Below are 20,205 nucleotides of genomic sequence, written 5' to 3'. Positions count from 1 at the left end.
TACATTTATTGTTAATGTTTTTAAATCTTTACAAAATGTATGTTTTTTTTAGGCCATCCATTTTTCAGTATATCAAGTGAACATGTGTAAAACATTCAGAGTATGCGAAGTTGTTATTAATTTACTAGAAGTATTGTTGGACTTAGGAATATTGAATCAATCGTGGCATGGAGATGTTTCTAAAGTTCCAAATACTAGTTTACATAATATCAGTCCAGAGTACTTGGTGCATTTGTCGTACAGTAAACCAATGTCAGCACATGCACTTGCCATGAGCTCCATTATAAAGTAATTGTTTCTATAAATATCTTGAAAATTAAAATAAAATTTAAAAAAACAGTTACATTTTTAAATTGAAATTACTTTACAGGATAATTCAAAATTTAGGATGCCCCCATAGTTGCGGTGAAGGACATAGAGGACCCCCTGCAAATTTTGTACGAACCCAATGTCAATGTTTACTAAATCGACTAAAGCAATATGACAAACGACAATTTTCAAACTATTTAAGACATTTTATTAAAAATAACTCGCTTACTTTTATAATTAATTTTATTCATTCATACATTGGATTCTGTACTGAACCAATGCAAATTTTTTCACCCATGTGTAAGTATAAACATTAAACACAGTAAAATCAGTTTTATTAGTATTTAATTTATTTGCTTTATATGGTTTTATATTTTATACAGACAACAAAAGGAAATCTCTCGATACGATATCTCAGATGAGTGGATCTCCATCAGGATATGGACCATCGATATGTAGTAAAGGAAATGAATACCACGTCATAAGTGTTATATTTAGAAGTCTGATTACTAGAGTTGTAGTGTCGTATAAAGAACTAAAACATCCTGAAAATTCTGTAAGTATAACATATTATAAGTTCTACATAGTATGATTCTAAGATTTATAATAAGTTACATAAATTAATTTAAAGTTATATTAAATATTTAATACTAATATAAATTTAATATTTTAATAGGATATATATAATACTCTGAGATTTTTAATCAGTTACGTCAAAGACACTCATTCGTCCATATTTAGACGCGTAATGTTGAGTGGATTGCTAGATACAGCCAACCAGAACAATGAAAAACATTGTAATATTCAAACTACACGTGTAATTAGGTAATCTTTGAAAATTATGATTAATTTATTAAAGAGTTTAAATAAATGCTTAATTAAATACGTATTGTTCAAGGCATATACCTATTCATGATCACGATGAACATTCAAAATCTATAACAGAACCTTTTGTACTGGACAGAACAAATAGAAAGCTTTTATTTAAAAAAAGAAATACAATAGCTAGTTACTCAGTTAAGCCTCATTTTTTTAAAAATTTAGTATTTAATGATGAGAAATCTCCAAAAGTTCGTTTTTTTGTTTGTTTAGAATGCTTTTGAAAATCAAATTTGCGATGATATTAGGAATCAAATGTCATCAGTAAGTCTGAAAAGAAGAAAAAATCCAATGCTAGTTTCAAAACCCAGTGAAGGAAGTATGCAATGTTCTAAAAAATCATATACAAATCGTTTACAAATTAAAGAAATAGGTTTGTTGAACAACTATTTTTTATATTGGAACTTTTAAGTGAAATCTATTACTATAGTATATTATATAATTTGATAGGAAATGCAAATATTTTAAATAAGTTTGGATAAACATTCTATATATATATTTCCAATAATATCGTTCTACACTCATTTGTGTTTATAGTTAATTGGATTAGTTCAAAGTCAAGCGTGCATGAATGCCGTGGAAGAGCTCAAGGGTTGAGTTCATCTTATGACTCCTCTTCGGATGTCGGATCACTTGTACGACAAGCAGCAAATTTACATCAATCGTATTGCAGAGGTTCTAAAAAGAGTAGAACTGGGTAAATTAATTTAATATAGATAGAGTATATTTAGTTTAAAATATGTGAAATTTCATAAACATTGTAGAATGTCTCAAACGTTCAAGAAAACTAAAAAACGAATGGGCCACCATCTAAATAAGTATGTTTTTCGAAAAGGAAGAAAAAAGGATAAGAGTACTGAAGATTCTCAAGGAAGCTGTAAATTTGTTACTTTTAAGTTTGGCTAACACTTAGTTACAAATATTTATGCATTTTTTCAGATTTAAGTCGTCGAGATTCTTTAGACGATGGAGATCACCCTCATCAATCAGAATTTGTTGTTTTAAAGGAAAGAAAACTAGTGCAAATTAAACAGCTGAGAGCTGGAATTCAACGGTTTTCAATAATGATGGAAATGTGTGGACCAGGATCTGTACCAGATGCAAATTTCATATCTGCAGCGTTTGATTTGGTACATAAAAAAAAAAAAAACTTATTTAGGTTATAATTTTTTTTCATAATATTTTTATAGCCAAATACACCAGTTTTGGCAAGAGCAGTTTTTCTTTTGGAATGTTGCCATTTTGTCCATGGCTGTAATAAAGGTCAATGGTCTACGTGGATGCGAATGGTGAGACCTTCTGGCTTAAATTTGAAACAATCAGTGATTTCTGGACCTAAGAAGTCCATTATCGTTCAACATAACGCTGGAAAACTTTTTCGTCAATGGGGAGAAGTAAATATATACCTAAACATTTTGTACTAAGTGATACAATATAGCGAATTCCAACCCTTTTCACCATTATGGCAGAGATTTACTATGTAATAGTAAATAACTCTGCAATTATTATACAAATAACATTTACATGTGGCTTGGTGAGGAGCTGTCGTACGCTCAATATGTGGAAACACTCTAAGTGTACGTACCGGCCGGCAATACTACCTCCTGGATGGGTGACCACCCGGGTTTTTGGCAACACATCCTTGCCACACATACACAAACACGTGTTACAACAAAACCCAGCACAAAACTTACTAAAATTATACAAAGCCCCCTACCATACTACCCCACATCCAATGGTTTATGTTGCCGGGGGTTCCCCCTAATAATAATTTAAAAAAAAATATTTACTCACTTGTTATAATTATTTAAAATATCTCTAAATAAACTAACAATATAGGGAATCTAATACAAATATGTTTAGACATGAATATTTTAGTTTATATAGTTGTATCTACAGTATCCTAAAAATATGACCAGAATCAAAATAATATTAATTTATTCATATGAAATATGCAATATTTGTTTATATACATTTGATTGGTGTATATTATCTAACATTAATAATCTATATTATATAAATAAATTAGTAAGAACATAAATATAATATATTAATTTAGAGTTAGATTGGCCATTATGGAGGCAACAATATATGATTGCACATGAATAATAACGCAGCTCATATTATATTTGTTCAGTTATAATATAATTACAACCTACAATTTTTAAGCCTATTAGTTGAGCACCTAATTTTATCAAAACAATAAAAACATTTTAGTTGAATCGTTATTATTCATTGGAATATTCAATGTTATCAAAATTTGAGCTTCGATTAAAAATGTACGTGGCTTTTCCCTACATTTTTTTTATATTCTATACTATAAACAAATTATATAATTTTATATTACTCTTCAAATCTTTTTTCCTTAGGTGTTAAAAATTAAAAATTGTATGCTTTTAACTTTAAGTTTTAACCAGAAAATTATTTGTAAAATTTAAGTGTGATTTTGATGATTTTTATAAAAGTTCCAAAAAAATTAGAATAAAACACGTCATTCTGTCATTGTAAAACCAATATATTTATTGAGCCAATATCTTGTAGGTAGTTAATGTTTTTGTTTGCAGCAACAATTTGCCATCTTATTTTTGACCATAGCCTCCTAAACTGTTTTTTATTTTATATAGTTCTATAATTACCCAAGAAATATCAATATTAAGTATTAACTCATGTGTAGAAACACTAATTATTTATGTTTAACTAGTACATATTTAAAATATTTAAATATAATATTAAAAATTTTAAACAAATATGATCGAACTATATCAACCCCTTCAAAAAACAAATATGTGGCAATATTACTAATTTATGTTGAACAATATAATATATTGTTATGTTATTTATTTTAATATTTTATCATATAGATTATTGCCGCACGTCTGGATGAAATGATTTCTGACGATAAAAAACAATTGCCTCACGTCTTATCGTGTATTGCAGATGAAGCTAACCAACGGGAGCTACAAACTATAGACGAAGAAGAAGACTTTTTGGATGAAAGTAAAAATTGTTTTAATATGAATTCTCTTAAATCACATTAAAAAAAAAATATTTCTGTATTAGCATCTGGAATTTCTCGGATGTTCAGTTGTCCAATGGTTTTGCGGTTGATTGCATGTATGTTATTTTTGGAAATAACGTCCTATCTACGAGAAACTTATAGAAGTTTACCAAAAACTCGGCCATCGAATCCTTACACAACGTTACCAGTCACATCAAATGCCTGGGAAAGGGAAAGGCAATCTCATAGTAGAGAAGGACGACGATGGTCAATGGCTTTATCATCGATGGGTCATTCACAAGCTTCTGCTCAAAGTTTGCAATCGATTTCTGGTGAAAAGGATCAAGGTATATTTAATTTGGTTACTTTATGTTTATTAATAGTTTTTATTCATTACAGGTTCTACGTGCTAAGAAATAAAATGTACCTTTTATTCCAGTAAAAATCTCATAAAGTATGACAATTACTATTGAATGGCGTTATAATAATACTAATGTATCCAAAGATCGATTATTGAGTTCTATGATCCAAGTTACATGTTTGAATTTAGCTTTCGTAGTTACACATTTGTTAAGAAAAAAACTTGAGTGTGAACAAATATTGTATCTTTGGCGAAATTGAATGCTTGTTTAACGAATGGATGTCATTACTGTTGTATCGCAGAGATGGAGAAAAGTGGAAATGAGCTTTTACAGAGTCATTTAAAACCAGAAGAGGAAGTTAGTCGAAAAAGTAGCGTCATTGTTGCTACAAATGTGTTGACCAAACTTCGCAGACACGCTAAACTAATAAAAGAAAAGCGCGGTATGAGCTTCAAACAGTGTTACTGACCAATACTATTGCACTATATATATAAAAAAAAATAGTTTGCATGGAATATAGTCCGAAACTAATGTTTACTGATGCTTTTACCAAATTAATTTGTGTTGACATTTATTTGATTTGTTTGCCTTGCGCCTTGTGACAGACTGATTTTGCTTTGCATTCCCGATACAATTTGTCGATAGCAGTTAGAGCATTCTTGCTTATTTATAAGTATTACATTTCACAGATGAGGTTTTACATTTAAATCTACTAAGGTATTATTATAACAATACATATTCTTTATTAGGGATAACACTCGTATATTTAAAATTTTTTATAACATATAGGTACTTACCTACCAAAAAACAAAATTTGAGTATTTAATAAAGTATTAAATTTAAATAACGTATACCTCTATTAAACAAAACATAAAACTAATGTAAAATTATAGATATTTATGTTACTTAGGTACCTACTGCATTTATATGTATAAAACAAATTTGTATTACATAAGTCCAATTTAAATCTGTTTGGCATTAGCACCTTTTCACTTTTCTGACATAAATTAACATGTGATAAATAACGCGATGTATTAACATTTTTTTATTCCTTATTACCACTGCAACACCGACATTGAACAATATTGTATACGATTGGACACTTATTGTTAATTATGTATATTTTTATTACAGTTTTCAAGTTAGGTTTCAATACTAGTCAAAGGTAACTATAATTTTAGCGAGGAATCCATCACAGCATCATAGCATTAAGCATACAATATATTATATTACATAATATGGATCCCAAAACAATTTAAATTATACTCAAATTCCATCACATTAGATTATTTAGATTTATTTATATAGCTATATTTATGATGTGAACTTAAATTTAAATTATGTTTTTTATACTTTCTAAATATATAAAATATTTAAAAACCATTACCTACCCGAAACAAAATTAATAAATTTAAACGAGCTTATAATATTAATATTGGTAAATTGGCATTTTTAATAATTCGGGCTTTTAGTCAAAACAAACAATTTTTTTTTGTTATATATTTAAAATATTTAAAATTTTACATAATTTTATATTATACCTGTAATCTAGAAACATATTTAAAAATACGTCTTACAAAATAAATGACATAATGTATGTCAATAGGTATATGACGTTACTCATAAAAGTATAATCTACTTAAATATCGTTTCTTTAATCTATAAATTAATAAATTAATATAGTTGTATATATTATGTAAACCATTTCATAAGATAATACGAATATATTTAAGAACAATACTACAATATCTCAATATAGACCAATAGCTAACTGATTATTATTTTAAAATCACAATATACTACTGCATAATTAGGTACTTAATGTTATGTATGAACTCATGAATGTACCTATACAAAATATGAGTAAATTATTACCGGGTTGCACAAAAAATTGATTGGTTAATTTATATGGTATTTAAATGAAGAAACATTGATTCCTTAAATGTTGAGTGAACTTTGATGTAATCCATCATAGACTGTGTAATGTATAATGTGAAATGTACTGTGTACCTATAACTGTGTGGCATCTGTATATAAATATGTTATATGAGTCACCATTTAGTCTGTAATATGTATATATGTTATATTATAATAATAATTTGAATTCTAATATTAGTTTTTGCACTTAATGAACGTATAAAATGTCCTAGATTGAATATTGTTGAAATTTTAGGTTGTTTAATCCAAACTTCAAAGAAACATATATTCTGACTTTCTGAGTAGAATTTTGATTACTTACTTAATATACATTAATACTATCTATATATTATAGTTGTAAAATGATGTATCAATAAAGACAATTATTTTGTTATTCTATGTTTACTGCAAAGAAAACTGATTATTTTCCTGTATTAAAACATTTTGTTATATCAATTTACGATACTATTTATTAAAATAGAACATTTTCTATTATCTGCATACATACCTTCTGTATAGATTACTTGGTAATGTTTACAGAAGGATTAAATCTATTCACTTGTGTATATAATGAATATCTAAATAAACATAATGAACATCAAAAGATAAATTGATTATTAATGCACGAATTTTTACCAATCCAATCATTTTGAATCTCTTGTATCTATATTCTCTCACTATTTTCATCATAAATCAGTATTTTTATCACCCATCATTGAAAACCAAAAATATCAAGATTAATTTGTAATATATATATATGTATACTGTATAGGTATATAGAAATGCACATGTTGTAAAAGTATATGTCATTATATCAAACTCCAATTATTGAAAAAACGTAAATATTAGCTGTATAGTCTCTGGTAGAATATTATAATTGTTTTAATAGTGTAATGTCTGTAATCCTGCCTCTACTGTTCGTTGAAGTTTTTCGTAGAAGATAGTTAACATTCAAGTTAAGTGTTTTTATTTTCTACTGTGTATCTGTGTAATAAGTATGAATCTGAACCATATTTGAATAGTTAATATCGTTTATAGTGTGTATACATTGTGCTATTAAAAGAGGCCATTCTTGTTGCATAGTTTTTGGTTCCGTAAGGGTCGGATTACTAAGATTACACTGTAATATTAAATAATACACATTATTTCCATATTTTCATTTTGATAAATGAAATATTTTTTTTCGTCTGGTCAGCTCCTGTCGACAAAGGGAAAACATGTCTGAAGCGAAACGATTGTGAATCTGGACAGTCAAATGAAAATTCTAATTCAAACGTTCATTTTAACCAGGTTATTAAATACAAAATTAAACATAATTTTATACAATTCTCTTGAATGTCTTGTTCTTTAATATTTACATTTTTTTGTTAGTGGGATGAAACAAGTTCAGCGAACACGGATGATAAAAGAAATAAAGGGTCAAGTCAATCCACTGTTCATCCTTTGTCACAGAGGAAAAGTATGGCGGGGTCGATCAAGCGATATAGCTTGAAATTAAGAAGAAATACTAAAGAAGGAATAAAAGAAATAATGTCTTCAGATGGAGATTGTACGTATTAGTGTATTATTGCACACACTATCAATATATGGTACAATACAATGTCTAAGATAACTTTCATTTTCTTTAAGATCGAAGCGATACGTCAGATGGTTGTGCTCCAGTAATACCTGGTGAAATCAGTGGTGAAGATGAATCGGGAGCCATGATGAGTGACGATCATGCTCCAACCAGCCCATGCGAGAGTAATGAAACTGACGACACGACATATTTTATGCCATGGTTAAAAGTAATTTTGTTAAACCACTCCTATACGAATTATTTTTAGTATATTAACATATACAGTAATACTTTTAAATGATTGGATTATAATTTCAGACTGTAATTCAAATAAATAAGTCATTTGACCATAGTTGCACACATCAGTCATTTTGCCATCCATTATGTTATAAAAGACAGATGCGATCTTGTTCAAGACTTATTAAGGCTATCAGAAAGGTAACATTAATGAAATATTTATATTTTTAGAACATATGAGTCTATACTCAATACAACACATAGTGTCTGAAACTTGTCATGTAGGTATTAATTGTAATTTATAAATGATAATCTAATTTATCGATTTACGCAATTTAGGTCGTCTAATCACTGATTTTATTATTAATTAATGTTATAATTAATACTTTCATCTATTATTAGTTATACGGTGAAGAATTTGGCTTAATGGCTTCAATAGAAGGCAGTAGTACTTTAGAAGAATTTAGCACGATAACAAAAGTCGATGCTAAAAGAAACTTACAGTTATCGAGTTGTCAATCATCTCCGAACAAACGAAAAGATAGTCTAGGAAAAATAGAAAAGTATTATTTCCATACATTTAAATTAATACATTTGCGTTTACACATTTTTTTTTTAGTTCTAATTTACTTTATAATCTTGGAGAAAGTATGTCAAACAATAAAAGAATGCTGTTAAAATCTGATTCTAAGGTTCACGAAAAAAAGGATAGTAAAAACTCCAACGAAGATAAGAATGATCCTCCAATAATTTTAAAATATATCAAAAATCAAGTAATAGACAAATGATTTAGATGTATTTATACATAAATGATAAATTATACTGTTAATTAGGTACACGACATTTTCCATTGTTCAATGGCCTTATTGATAAAAGCAGCTGTTGTATTGACAGAAGAACAAGTTCTGGATATCTTACCAATTGCGTGGGAATTTTTACTGGACCCTAACCAAGAATTGGTAGCTTCGTCGTCGACTTTATTCATAATAGCAGCGTTTAAAGCTCCTCAAAAATGCATTGAACTAATTAGTAGTAGTTTAACTAATAAAGATTCTATAATTAGAGCTAACGCAATTTTAAAGTAATGAATTATGATGGTTTTTTTTTATATGTCTATTCATAATTTTAATTTGTTAATATGTTTAGATTTCATGTTTTATGGAAAAATCGATTTCAACCATGGCCTCGAATGGAAGAAGGAGCTCATAATTCGTTTAGAATACCTCCACCAGGAATTGAATTTACTCTAACTTCACCAAAAATTGGAATAGAATGTTTACCTATAGTTGACCCTCCTTGGATGCCCCAAGTGGAAACCAAAGTAGAAGAAGTGACAATTGGTCAAGATACACATGTAAGAAATTTATAATGATATTCTCTAAAACAATAATAAAACTATATTGATATATACGTACGATGTTTATAAAATTAATTTATAGAGATCATTAGTAACAGCTACTAAAACACGAAAAAAACAACAAACAGAACTTATAAAATTGGCTTTAGAAGCTAAGGAAGATCAAAGAAGAAACGAACGAGAAAGTTTCCTCATCACAGCCATTCCTATTAATAGCCAAGCAGCACATGAGTCAAGCATGCATCATGGTTTATCTGATCCAGAATACGAAGAAGGTTGATCATTGATTTATTTATGTTTATTAGTTTAATTTACTCAATATTATGTTTAGGTGTTGAAGTAGATGAGCATGAAAATCAATTACGTGTTGTGGCTCATCATTTAGTTCAATCAGTAACTGTGTTATTTCCATCTGCTCTTTGTTCTGCAGTCATTGATATTATTACGTTATTAAATGATCCTGCCGTTACAGCAGATGGTAATTCAGTGTGTGAAACAGCTTATCAGGTATAAACTAATTAAGTATAATAGAAACAAATGTATAACATTTAATGTAAGTTGTATACCTGTACATCATATAAAGTTTTAAAGTGTTAAACCGTACGAAATTGCTTAGGTCATATGGGACTGTCTGGTGGAAGACTGTAATTTATTTTTACGTTTTGTGTTGGAAAGACTAACCAGGGACAATCAAGAAAAAATGTTCAAGTTGTTACGTCATTTAATACGATTTGTACCAAAATTACCCCACCAAGCTGCGTTTATTTTGTATAACTACATAATCGGGTATGTTATGTTTTATGTGAGATCACCACATGAAGAAGGCCAAACTATGATTGGTTCGGCTTTATCCATTTTATGGATGGTAAGACTATAATATAGTTAACTAATTAATAAGATAATTTACTTCACTCGTTAATCTTTTAAATTGACATAATAAAATTGTCACCTAGGTTGTTCATAGTGTGCATGGTATAATGTTTAAAGATTTAAAACAGATACTACGAAAAGAACAATGTGATGGATCAATTTTGCTTACAGCCAATGTTCCTTCTACAAAGAAAGTTGTAGTGCATGGTCCTCAAGGTAAATAAAATTGAATTAAAATTATCGTGCACTGAATCACTCATAGTCTATAGATAATAAAATAATTAATAGAACATGATCTGTGTCTTATGTGATGAGATTTAAAAAAGCTAACAAGCGGAGACCAGTTATTATGGCATGGTAGTTGTAGGTTAACAATTCACCTCAACTGGACACCATTCCAACCACATTCCCTCACTTGCTTTTAGTATTAGTTCAGTACTCTGAAAAAGTTTCAGAAACAAATTAAAATGTATACAAATTTCACAGAACAAATGTCTGGAGGCATCCCATCACAATTCCCTGTTCAAGAAGATACACAATTTTTCCAAATTTTAAAAGAGTCTTTAGATTTTTTTGGTATACCCGAAGATAGACACAGAGAATTTTTTCTTGTTAATATTAAAACTCGTGAGTACAACTCAAGTATATGTATAGATTGTTTAGAACTTGTATTTATAAATATATTTTAGCATAGCTGTAATAAAAATAAAAAATATGTTATAGTAATGGAAAATTAATAATTATCCTTTTATTACTTTTAGGTCAGATTCACAATCCCACTTCTTATGTAAGAGATTATTATTTTTTCAAAAGATCACAATATCCTCAACTAGAATTAATCCAAATGGATCTTATTGAAGCATTTAATCAGTTACAAAGTCAGGAACTTATACACAAATTTATTGAAATAGGAAAAGTACTTCTCACTTGGGCGATTTTAAAAAATGTTGATATGGTAAGTTATACTTTTTAATATAAAATAGCTTATAATAATTAATTCAAAATATTACACAAAATTATTATAATGACAATGTTGTATACTTGTACGTTCTCAACACTGATAATCTATTAAAATTGGTTTAGCATAATGTGATCCAAACGATTAAGGGTTGCTTAAAATTTTTGATCATTGTTTAAAGTTGAACTGCGTTCATAGAAATGCATAAAATAAAAATCATATCATTGAATAACCAATAAATTCTGCAGATTAATACAGTAACATAAAATTAATTAATTAATATGATATAATACTATAATAATACACATTCTCAAAATCTAAATACTATAATTTTCATTTAATATCGTAAAAAGTACATAACGCCAATTGAAAAGGCCGATAACATTTTTCAATAATATACGTACCTATGTTAATTATTTTACTTAAAACAATTTTTTTTTTAATGAGTTACACGTATTTTTACATATCAAACAGAATAGCTATCATAAATTCACAAAAATTAAATGAATTGTAATTACTTATTATTATGGTATTTTTATTATGTTTATTTAATTTATTCTTAACGTTAAGTTGTTTCAAGATTAAGCTACCAAAACTTTAATATTTATTATATTATACATTACCATTCATCTCGATGAATATATCAATATTAATACATTAGTTTTGGTTTTTTAAGGTCGTTCAAAGAGTGGTATTTTTACATGAGGAATTAATTAAACTTCCTTCATTTCCTAGAAAAGCATTAGACGCAGATCTCGATTTATACCAAGGTGGCAACATGGGAAAGGTAAATATATAATTAAATATTAATGCTACATAGCACAATCAGTAATATAATGATTGGTCTTTAATCAAATTTGTGTTTATTGTTACGTTTTTACAGGAGTTATTAGGATTGGATTTACTACATAAATTTATCTGGGTTCGATTACTTGCTCGGATGTTTGAAGCTATGGCTGGAAACTTTGCTTATTCAGGTGACATTCATTTGTTTTTGAACGTATTAAATGGAGCAGTGACATTACATAGCGAAGATTCCTGCGTATTACGTTATGTTATGGCTACTTATATAAATGCTGCTCGCAACTTCAAAAACATTTTTTCAAGCAACGGGTAGATAATACAAATTTGAGTGTGGCGTATTGGTATTACATTGTTTTTTATACTCGCAGGTATCTTTTAATTATCCCCACACTACTCCAACTTTACGCAAGCCACCATACGAATAAAATTGTTACTCGATCTATTGAATATACCATTAAGCAGTTTTACTTGATGAACCGTAAGCCATTCATATTACAAATGTTTGGCAGTGCGTCTAGTATTTTAGACTTAGACGATGCAACAAATATAGAGGATTCAAGTCGTGTATGTGATTTATTGTCCATAGATTTAAGATTCTGACATAATTATTTTGTATTACGCTTAGTAAAATTTTTAATATTTTGTATGAAAATTGTATAGATTTTATTTTTAGAATTTACTAAGATGTATGGCCAGTCATTTGGTTTTTGGATGTATCCATGTTTTGGGTATACACTTGATTCCTCGGAACCATATTGTAGAGGTGTTTACCCAATATATGGCTATATCTAAAAAATCATATATAGCAACGATTTTATTAAATAGTACCTACCTATAGAGTGTAATAGGATAAGTTTTAAGTAACTATTCAATATTTAACGACTTTTTCTTTATGTTTATCTCATAAAATTAAATTGTTTAGGTTGAAGCTAATTACTTTTTCAAATTGATATTGAGCTTGGAAACTGCATCTCCAGATCCCATTCATATTAGTGAATTGATAAAAGAAGAAAAGCCGTTGCAAGCTGTTGACTTTTGTTATCAAGACGAAGATGATACTATCACAATACAAGATTGCATATCTTTATGCGTAATGGTTATAGCATTTTCACCTGAAACTTTACGCTCATATCAAATGCTCGTGAGTATTCTTAAGATGATGCTTACATATGATTAATAGTTATCAAGAAGATATCAGCGCACTATTAGGGTTCTCTGTCTAACCCACGCACATAATACCAAATTTACATGCAACTGAAATGTTTAGTGTTAGAGTGAATTCGCCTTGTATCAAACTTGACGTTAAGAACATAACCTGTGTCGTTATATCGGCAATTTTGTGATATTTTAATTAGTATGTAAGTTAAGAGCATGTAAATTATTACAATTTAAAAATACTTGTAAATTACATAACAATTAAAGTATCGTAAAAATCGAACGAAAAGAGCATGTTCTTAACTTAAGTTTGATAGTAAGTAAATTCACCCTAATATTACAATTTAAAAATAACAACATGAAGTTGGTTCTGTTAAACGTAAATTTATTATTTTATATGTGGACCAGAGAGAAAAAAACAAATGGTGCTTTGAAATTATCTTAAAACAAAATGAATAAAATTAATCAGGAACTAATCATTTTAAGTGGTGCGACGGTAATTAGTAGTGTTATAGCCCCAATAAAAAAAGTTCAAAAGAAACAATTTTTAACATTAATAATATAAATTACATTATAATTTTTACAATATTTCATTATAATGATATTACTGTCAACTTTTAAATAGTCATTTTAAGTATTACCTTCAACATTCTACCGGTCTGTCGTCTGTGTTATTAATATATTATGATATTAACTATTCTAAACTTTGTAAATTAAAGTTTGTTTTTTACTTACGTAGCTTATTTTGGAAGCCATTTTACCATGTTATTTGAAACACATTCAGCAACCAATGCACCGAGATATTGAAAGAGATGTAATCAATCAATTAATCATCTCTATAAAAACATTAATTAATAATAGTGAAGCATTATCGAAGTATGTATTATATGATAATATAGAATAATAACTATTATTAATCAAAACTATTAAACATTTTAAAACTAGACATTATAACGGGCCACAAAAAACTAGTCAGGAACCAAAAGATTCTAGTCAGAGAAATTGTAGTAAAGGACTATGTTCTCCGACTGGTGGTGAAACCAAAGACCTGGAATCGAATTCAAAAATGTTTAGTGAGCGGAAAGTCCATAAAGCTCCCTTCGATAGAGAGTTTTTGGAATTTGAGATACAAGTTGAAGAAAAATATGCCGTACGTTAAATTAATTATCCATGCCTATTTTATTATTAAAATTTACCTTTATTTTAGGCTTTAAGAAATGAATTTCGTCGAACTAGAGATGTTTTGTTATCAGTTGTAACAGATTTTGTGGTTATATGTCATGCTAGACTAACAGAATTAAGTCGCAAGTACCCTCAAGAAGGGAAACCTTTTGAAATTCTAGATACACGGATGCAAATTGTTAGTTTTTTTATTTTAATTGTAATTTGTCTTGTTTACTTATTATTAAATACTTTTATAGAGATTAGGGGAAGTTGCTCATAGTTTATTAAAGGTATCGCCTTATGACCCAGAAACGATGTCGTGTAAAGGACTACTGAAGTATATGACAAATATTTTACCAATAGTTGATTGGGCAGCAGAAGCTCTACGCCCAACTCTCCTAGGAATTCTTAGGAGACTTGACAAAACGTTCAATAAAATTTACAAAAAGCCGTCTATCAGAGTAAGTGGAGATAAAATTGTTTTAAATACCTTTTAGTTAAAAATATAGTTTAAAATGCTACAATGGTAATTTGAGGAAAACATGTTATTAAATAGAATTTTAACTAAAATGTATTAGAAACTTAAAGTCATGTATATTAGACTTGTCTTACCTAATGACTTTTATTATGATTTAGAGATACACTGATTGGTATGCTGCAGGAGAATTAATAAAAGGTGTTTATGAAATACTGTCTGAACATCCATTTATCGTACATATTCCACATTTCAAAGCTCTTATTTCCACTTGTCAAGTAAGTAATATCACTCATTTATTTGATTAATTATTAAAATGAAAGATTTATTAAATTTTATTGAATACAACTGTTATTTGTTATATGTAGGGCATCATAGTTGGTGATTCAGGGAGTGCGGCTACCGCAGCAGTTGACAATTTCCAACAATCTATTATACCAGTGGAAACACCTCCTCCACATTTTTGTGCCATTGTTATACGTCTATTGGCATTACATATTTTGGCGATAGGGGTAAGTCAGTCGTAATATTTAGAAAAGTGTAAAATATCAATAGTAAAAATCTGCAAATGTACCTACTTAGTTTCTTCTGGTATCATTTGGCCCCTCTCCTATGGCTGCATAATATTATACCTATATGATTTTAAACTCAAAATATTAAATTAAATTTCTGCAAATATTCATGGATTTGAAATAAAATGTAAATTGTTGCTAAAGTGTTAGAATAAATCACTAAGATGGCAATCGAGTTTGTCTAAATTATTGAAAACACATATACCATGATTTTATTGAAGTACCTACCATCACGGAATGTGAAAGTCTATAACTTTTATTAAATTTTTTTAAACTTTTGTTACAAAATTTAACCATTTCAGTCATAAAAAAATAAAATAGCCCAAACAATTGTAAAAATAAAAATGCGCAAAAGCAGTTTAAAAATCACAAGTATTATATATATTATATACACTATAGGTTTTATTTACTCATTCATTAAGTTATAAATATAAATAATACAATATTATATCAATATTAAAACATTATCTATGTCAAAGTAGGAAAAAAATATTGTACTTTTTTTCTGTTACTAGGATAATTATACGCTGGAACAATCAGTCGGAGGAATGATTAACATAATGTCATCTCAAGTTAAAACCGAAAGCTTTTTAATGAATTTATTTTTACCACTTTGTTTCAGAGTTGGTATAGGAAAAAAAGGTAAATGGATTCTTAAATTATCTATAATGCAAATCATATATAACTAATCTTCTTTTATAAATACATAATTGATAAAATTATTTCAAATTAGTATTTGAATACATTCGAGAAATATATTTTTATATCATTTTTTTTCTTATTTAATGGCCCTCGTCAGATTATTTATTTTTAAATCTAGTTATTTTTTTTAATGCGTGAAAAAATGTGGAGGTTCCAATATTGTTATTACATTGTTTTTCATATACATATTTGTTACTTAAAGTTATGGATTTACACAATACAATGACAAATTAATTATGATAAAAAAAATCACTCTGTACAAACCATAAAAATTTTAGTTGATCAGTTACAATCGAAATTTCTCTTATCTTATAAATTATAATGGTATGTTATCAATATCTTGAGTCTTCTTCATTACGTTACTCAAATTGATGTTCATATTCTCCCTTTTTCATATTATTGTGAATATATGTATATATTCTATCTACATCTACATATAATATTATAAAGAAGAACGATTTGATTGTTTGTATTGAATAGGCTCCGAAACTATTGAACCGATTTAAATGCAATTTGGTACATAGATAGTTTAGACAAGAAGAAAGGACATGGCTACTTTTTAATACTAAAAAAGGGCTGTAAGGGATTGAAATAGGGGATGGTAGATATTGTAACATCGTACCCGCTCGGCGTTGCCCTCAACCCGACGTTGTCGGTGGTGACATGAAAGGGGAAGTTTAGGCGGTCAGATAAGGGCCAATGCCGTACCATGATAGATATATAATATATATATATATATATTCAAGCTGATAACAGTCGTACATTCTTACTTCTTAGTATAAATATACAAATATAAAAAAAATCTCGGTTTTCACCTGAGGTGACTTTTGCCCTGGCAACGCCGGGTGGGACAGCTAGTGTAATATATGAAAAACATTTTTGAGGAAGAGAAGGCAGGATAAACAGAGAAAAGTCTGACGTCAAAAATATCATTATTTCTGAATCATAAAAGTCGAGTATACTTTAAAATACCAGGACATTTATGTGACCTTACTTTTACTGGTGGCAGGGCTTCGTGCATAAAAAAATTAACAGTTTTTAAAGTATGGTATCTAGTGGACCTGGATCTGATGAACGATTATATTTTCTTCGGACGATAGTTTGCATTATATCACTGAAGAAAAGTATTGATTTTGTGATTGAAATTTGTTTTTAAGTGTTGAATATTTTTTTGAATTTATAAAGTTACTAAAAACTATCAAATATTCATTGGAATCGTTACTGGGAATAAATATTATAATGTCGTTAAAATGTTGGAAACAGAAACAAAAATACTGTTGACTATAATTAAGAACAAAATATAAATATAAGAATTTTAAATACCAAGATTGAAATATTTGATGTGTTATAGTTTTAATTGTACATAAGTTTATATGTACCTATAGTGTTTGTACCTAAATTTATTTATTTAAATTTAAATGATGAATTATTACATTTAAATTTGAAATGCGTTCATTTAAGATATTTGTTGGTATAATTTATAATTTTTTTTTTTAAGATATGCATTGTATGAGACCATGTGATATCAAATTTATGTTGTCAGTCGTGTTAAATTCAATGAGCCCACCTGTTAAAACAACATGTCTTACATTTGTGCAACTTACAAATGTGAAACAAACGTCTGATTTACGGACAAACTCGTATACATTCAACAGGGATTCAAAACCAGCCCCAACAGTTTCTAAATCATTTTTCAAAGTTTTATTTTTAGGTGATTATTGTAAAAACTATACCACTGATTGAACTGTGTCAGTACCTAACCGTTACACTATAAATTGATTAATTTTTATTTGTGTTTTGTAGCCCTGAAAATAATGCTCGTGTGCTTCGAATGTGAGTTAGCTTTGCAATATCAACGTATCGCTCATACAGTGAAGGAACTCATGAACGTACAAGACGCTAGGGCATCTATTTGGTCTTTTATTGAGTTTATCATTGTCAACAGATCACCACTCTTCATTCTTCTTCAGCCTTTCATTATGCAAAGAGTAAATCATATTTATGCGTATTTTCATATAACTCCCCGATTAATTAACATTATTTTCAGTTGGGATTAATGAACGTGTCAGAACACGAAACAACATCACATAATTTGCTTAAGGAAAAGCTTACAGAGTATACTGCCATCACTCCGTTATGTAGAAGTTCTCTTCTTGTTGAACTAATGAATGAAATGACTGAACTCAAACAAGAATTGGATGATCGATTGGGTACGGGTTTATTTTTAAATGTATATCTTACAGTGCTTGATTTACGATTACATAAAAGTTAATTTCACTAAAGTGTCAGTAGTAGAACTTATACACGATTATTTTATCACGAAAACGATTGTTGAAATATAATTTTGCTCAACATCTAATTAACTTATTCTATTTGTATATCTAGATGAGCAACGGACAAGATCTAGTAATGGCTTGCGAAATTCGTGTGAAACTCAACACCGACCATCTATTATAAATTTGTTACCAGCGAACTCAAACCCATCTTACAGTGTATGTACCATAAATACACACAGAGAATCAATATCAAGTGTACGCAGTAACTTGAGTAGCCAAGAAAGTTCCATCAAGAATTTGGGAAATATGCAAAGAGGTAATTTTCTCAGAATATAAATTTTAATATTATATACTGTGAGTGTGATTTAAATAAATATGTTTTGAACATAAGTTATTATATTTTTAATACCTAACACATATTATGGTTATTATAACATTTTTATTGATAAGTAAATATTGCGTAGCCGATGATATTATTCTAAAATTGTAATTCGAATTTCTGCGTTATTGACCATATAAAATACCCGGATATTTAAGTAAACTGATCCATTAGAAGCGATATTTCGAATTTTCGTTATAATTACTGTTATTATAATTAGTAAATCACGTTTTTTCCTTGATAGAATCATTATTAATCAACACTAATATTCATTCATTCATACACGTCACATAGACAAATTCACATGTGTAAAAAATTGTAGATAAACTAATTAAAATAGACAATGCTTACCTATTCAATAAATAAAATAGAATAATTTATGATAAATTGTATATAACTTGCTATATCCTTGTTATTTATACCCATCTATAATATTAAAGTACTTAAAATAATTAAAACGAAATACTAATTACTCATTCATAAATTGTATTATCAACTAAAATATAGATCCGAAAAATGCAGATGGAGACCAAACCGATGCATCAACAAAACATAACGAACCACGCTTACAACGTTCAAGAGCGCAAAGTCGAAAAATTTTCAGATTTCGTCAAAGCCGTCGTATGGAGGTAATCAAAACATTTTACTCTTTTATTTTGTTTAATACTTCTTACCAGTACTTCTGGTGTTTACTTATCTTCAATCTTCATTTGTAAAATTTAAAATCACATGATAAAGTGAATGTCTACTTTACGAAGATAACTCATTATAAATACTTTGTATCCATTTATTATTTACGAATTACTGATACAACATTCCACCCATAAAATACCTTTATAAATATTTTACTAAGTAACACCAGTATAGCCAAAAATCATAGAATGATATTATTACATCAAAATTCATTTTATAGCCTATGAAGTACACCACATATGTTTAGTAACACATTTTTTTCAGAATATTATGACTTATAAGTTATAACCCATAAGTATGATGTTCAATTATTTCCAATGATTTATAATTTATAACCACGCGATGCGGCGTTGTGGATAGGCAAGTTGAGTGCACCTCAGTCAATGGTGTATTTTCTCTATAAGTAGGTACGATAACTTTGCCAACAATTCAAAATATTTCAAATACTAGTTTCTGCAAACTAAGTGAAAACGAAACTGGTAACTGATACCTACATATAATTTATAAAATAGTATTGTTATTCAATACACTTCACTTGTA

The 20,205-nt window shown here is 28.3% G+C and overlaps 1 protein-coding gene across 2 annotated transcripts in view; it reads left to right on the top strand.

Annotated features, from left to right (window-relative positions):
- Positions 1 to 20,205, top strand: part of LOC111032205 (protein unc-80 homolog) — a 43,694-nt gene that overhangs the window by 19,700 nt on the left and 3,789 nt on the right. Inside the window, exons 18-60 of one of the 2 annotated variants that reach the window (XM_022312452.1) lie at positions 53 to 288; positions 371 to 609; positions 693 to 865; positions 986 to 1,134; positions 1,208 to 1,325; positions 1,402 to 1,561; positions 1,726 to 1,885; positions 1,953 to 2,065; positions 2,128 to 2,318; positions 2,379 to 2,582; positions 4,050 to 4,185; positions 4,249 to 4,533; positions 4,850 to 4,990; positions 7,661 to 7,755; positions 7,837 to 8,014; positions 8,095 to 8,252; positions 8,342 to 8,461; positions 8,663 to 8,823; positions 8,880 to 9,033; positions 9,094 to 9,341; positions 9,407 to 9,614; positions 9,700 to 9,892; positions 9,949 to 10,124; positions 10,234 to 10,482; positions 10,571 to 10,703; positions 10,974 to 11,114; positions 11,249 to 11,442; positions 12,122 to 12,232; positions 12,329 to 12,558; positions 12,618 to 12,813; positions 13,172 to 13,390; positions 14,144 to 14,280; positions 14,350 to 14,554; positions 14,612 to 14,764; positions 14,826 to 15,029; positions 15,205 to 15,321; positions 15,412 to 15,555; positions 16,131 to 16,257; positions 17,816 to 18,028; positions 18,121 to 18,305; positions 18,365 to 18,527; positions 18,703 to 18,909; positions 19,480 to 19,601. In XM_022312452.1, the coding sequence (XP_022168144.1) occupies positions 53 to 288; positions 371 to 609; positions 693 to 865; positions 986 to 1,134; positions 1,208 to 1,325; positions 1,402 to 1,561; positions 1,726 to 1,885; positions 1,953 to 2,065; positions 2,128 to 2,318; positions 2,379 to 2,582; positions 4,050 to 4,185; positions 4,249 to 4,533; positions 4,850 to 4,990; positions 7,661 to 7,755; positions 7,837 to 8,014; positions 8,095 to 8,252; positions 8,342 to 8,461; positions 8,663 to 8,823; positions 8,880 to 9,033; positions 9,094 to 9,341; positions 9,407 to 9,614; positions 9,700 to 9,892; positions 9,949 to 10,124; positions 10,234 to 10,482; positions 10,571 to 10,703; positions 10,974 to 11,114; positions 11,249 to 11,442; positions 12,122 to 12,232; positions 12,329 to 12,558; positions 12,618 to 12,813; positions 13,172 to 13,390; positions 14,144 to 14,280; positions 14,350 to 14,554; positions 14,612 to 14,764; positions 14,826 to 15,029; positions 15,205 to 15,321; positions 15,412 to 15,555; positions 16,131 to 16,257; positions 17,816 to 18,028; positions 18,121 to 18,305; positions 18,365 to 18,527; positions 18,703 to 18,909; positions 19,480 to 19,601 (7,446 nt within the window). The remainder of the gene's footprint in view (positions 1 to 52; positions 289 to 370; positions 610 to 692; positions 866 to 985; positions 1,135 to 1,207; positions 1,326 to 1,401; positions 1,562 to 1,725; positions 1,886 to 1,952; positions 2,066 to 2,127; positions 2,319 to 2,378; positions 2,583 to 4,049; positions 4,186 to 4,248; positions 4,534 to 4,849; positions 4,991 to 7,660; positions 7,756 to 7,836; positions 8,015 to 8,094; positions 8,253 to 8,341; positions 8,462 to 8,662; positions 8,824 to 8,879; positions 9,034 to 9,093; positions 9,342 to 9,406; positions 9,615 to 9,699; positions 9,893 to 9,948; positions 10,125 to 10,233; positions 10,483 to 10,570; positions 10,704 to 10,973; positions 11,115 to 11,248; positions 11,443 to 12,121; positions 12,233 to 12,328; positions 12,559 to 12,617; positions 12,814 to 13,171; positions 13,391 to 14,143; positions 14,281 to 14,349; positions 14,555 to 14,611; positions 14,765 to 14,825; positions 15,030 to 15,204; positions 15,322 to 15,411; positions 15,556 to 16,130; positions 16,258 to 17,815; positions 18,029 to 18,120; positions 18,306 to 18,364; positions 18,528 to 18,702; positions 18,910 to 19,479; positions 19,602 to 20,205) is intronic. The other variant, XM_022312453.1, reaches the window with a different exon arrangement.

The sequence above is a fragment of the Myzus persicae genome, unplaced genomic scaffold (assembly GCF_001856785.1).
Source record: "Myzus persicae strain clone G006 unplaced genomic scaffold, MPER_G0061.0, whole genome shotgun sequence".
NCBI lineage: Eukaryota > Metazoa > Arthropoda > Insecta > Hemiptera > Aphididae > Myzus > Myzus persicae.
The sequence above is the reverse complement of the archived record's forward strand: the minus strand, read 5'-3'. Positions and strand labels throughout refer to the sequence as shown.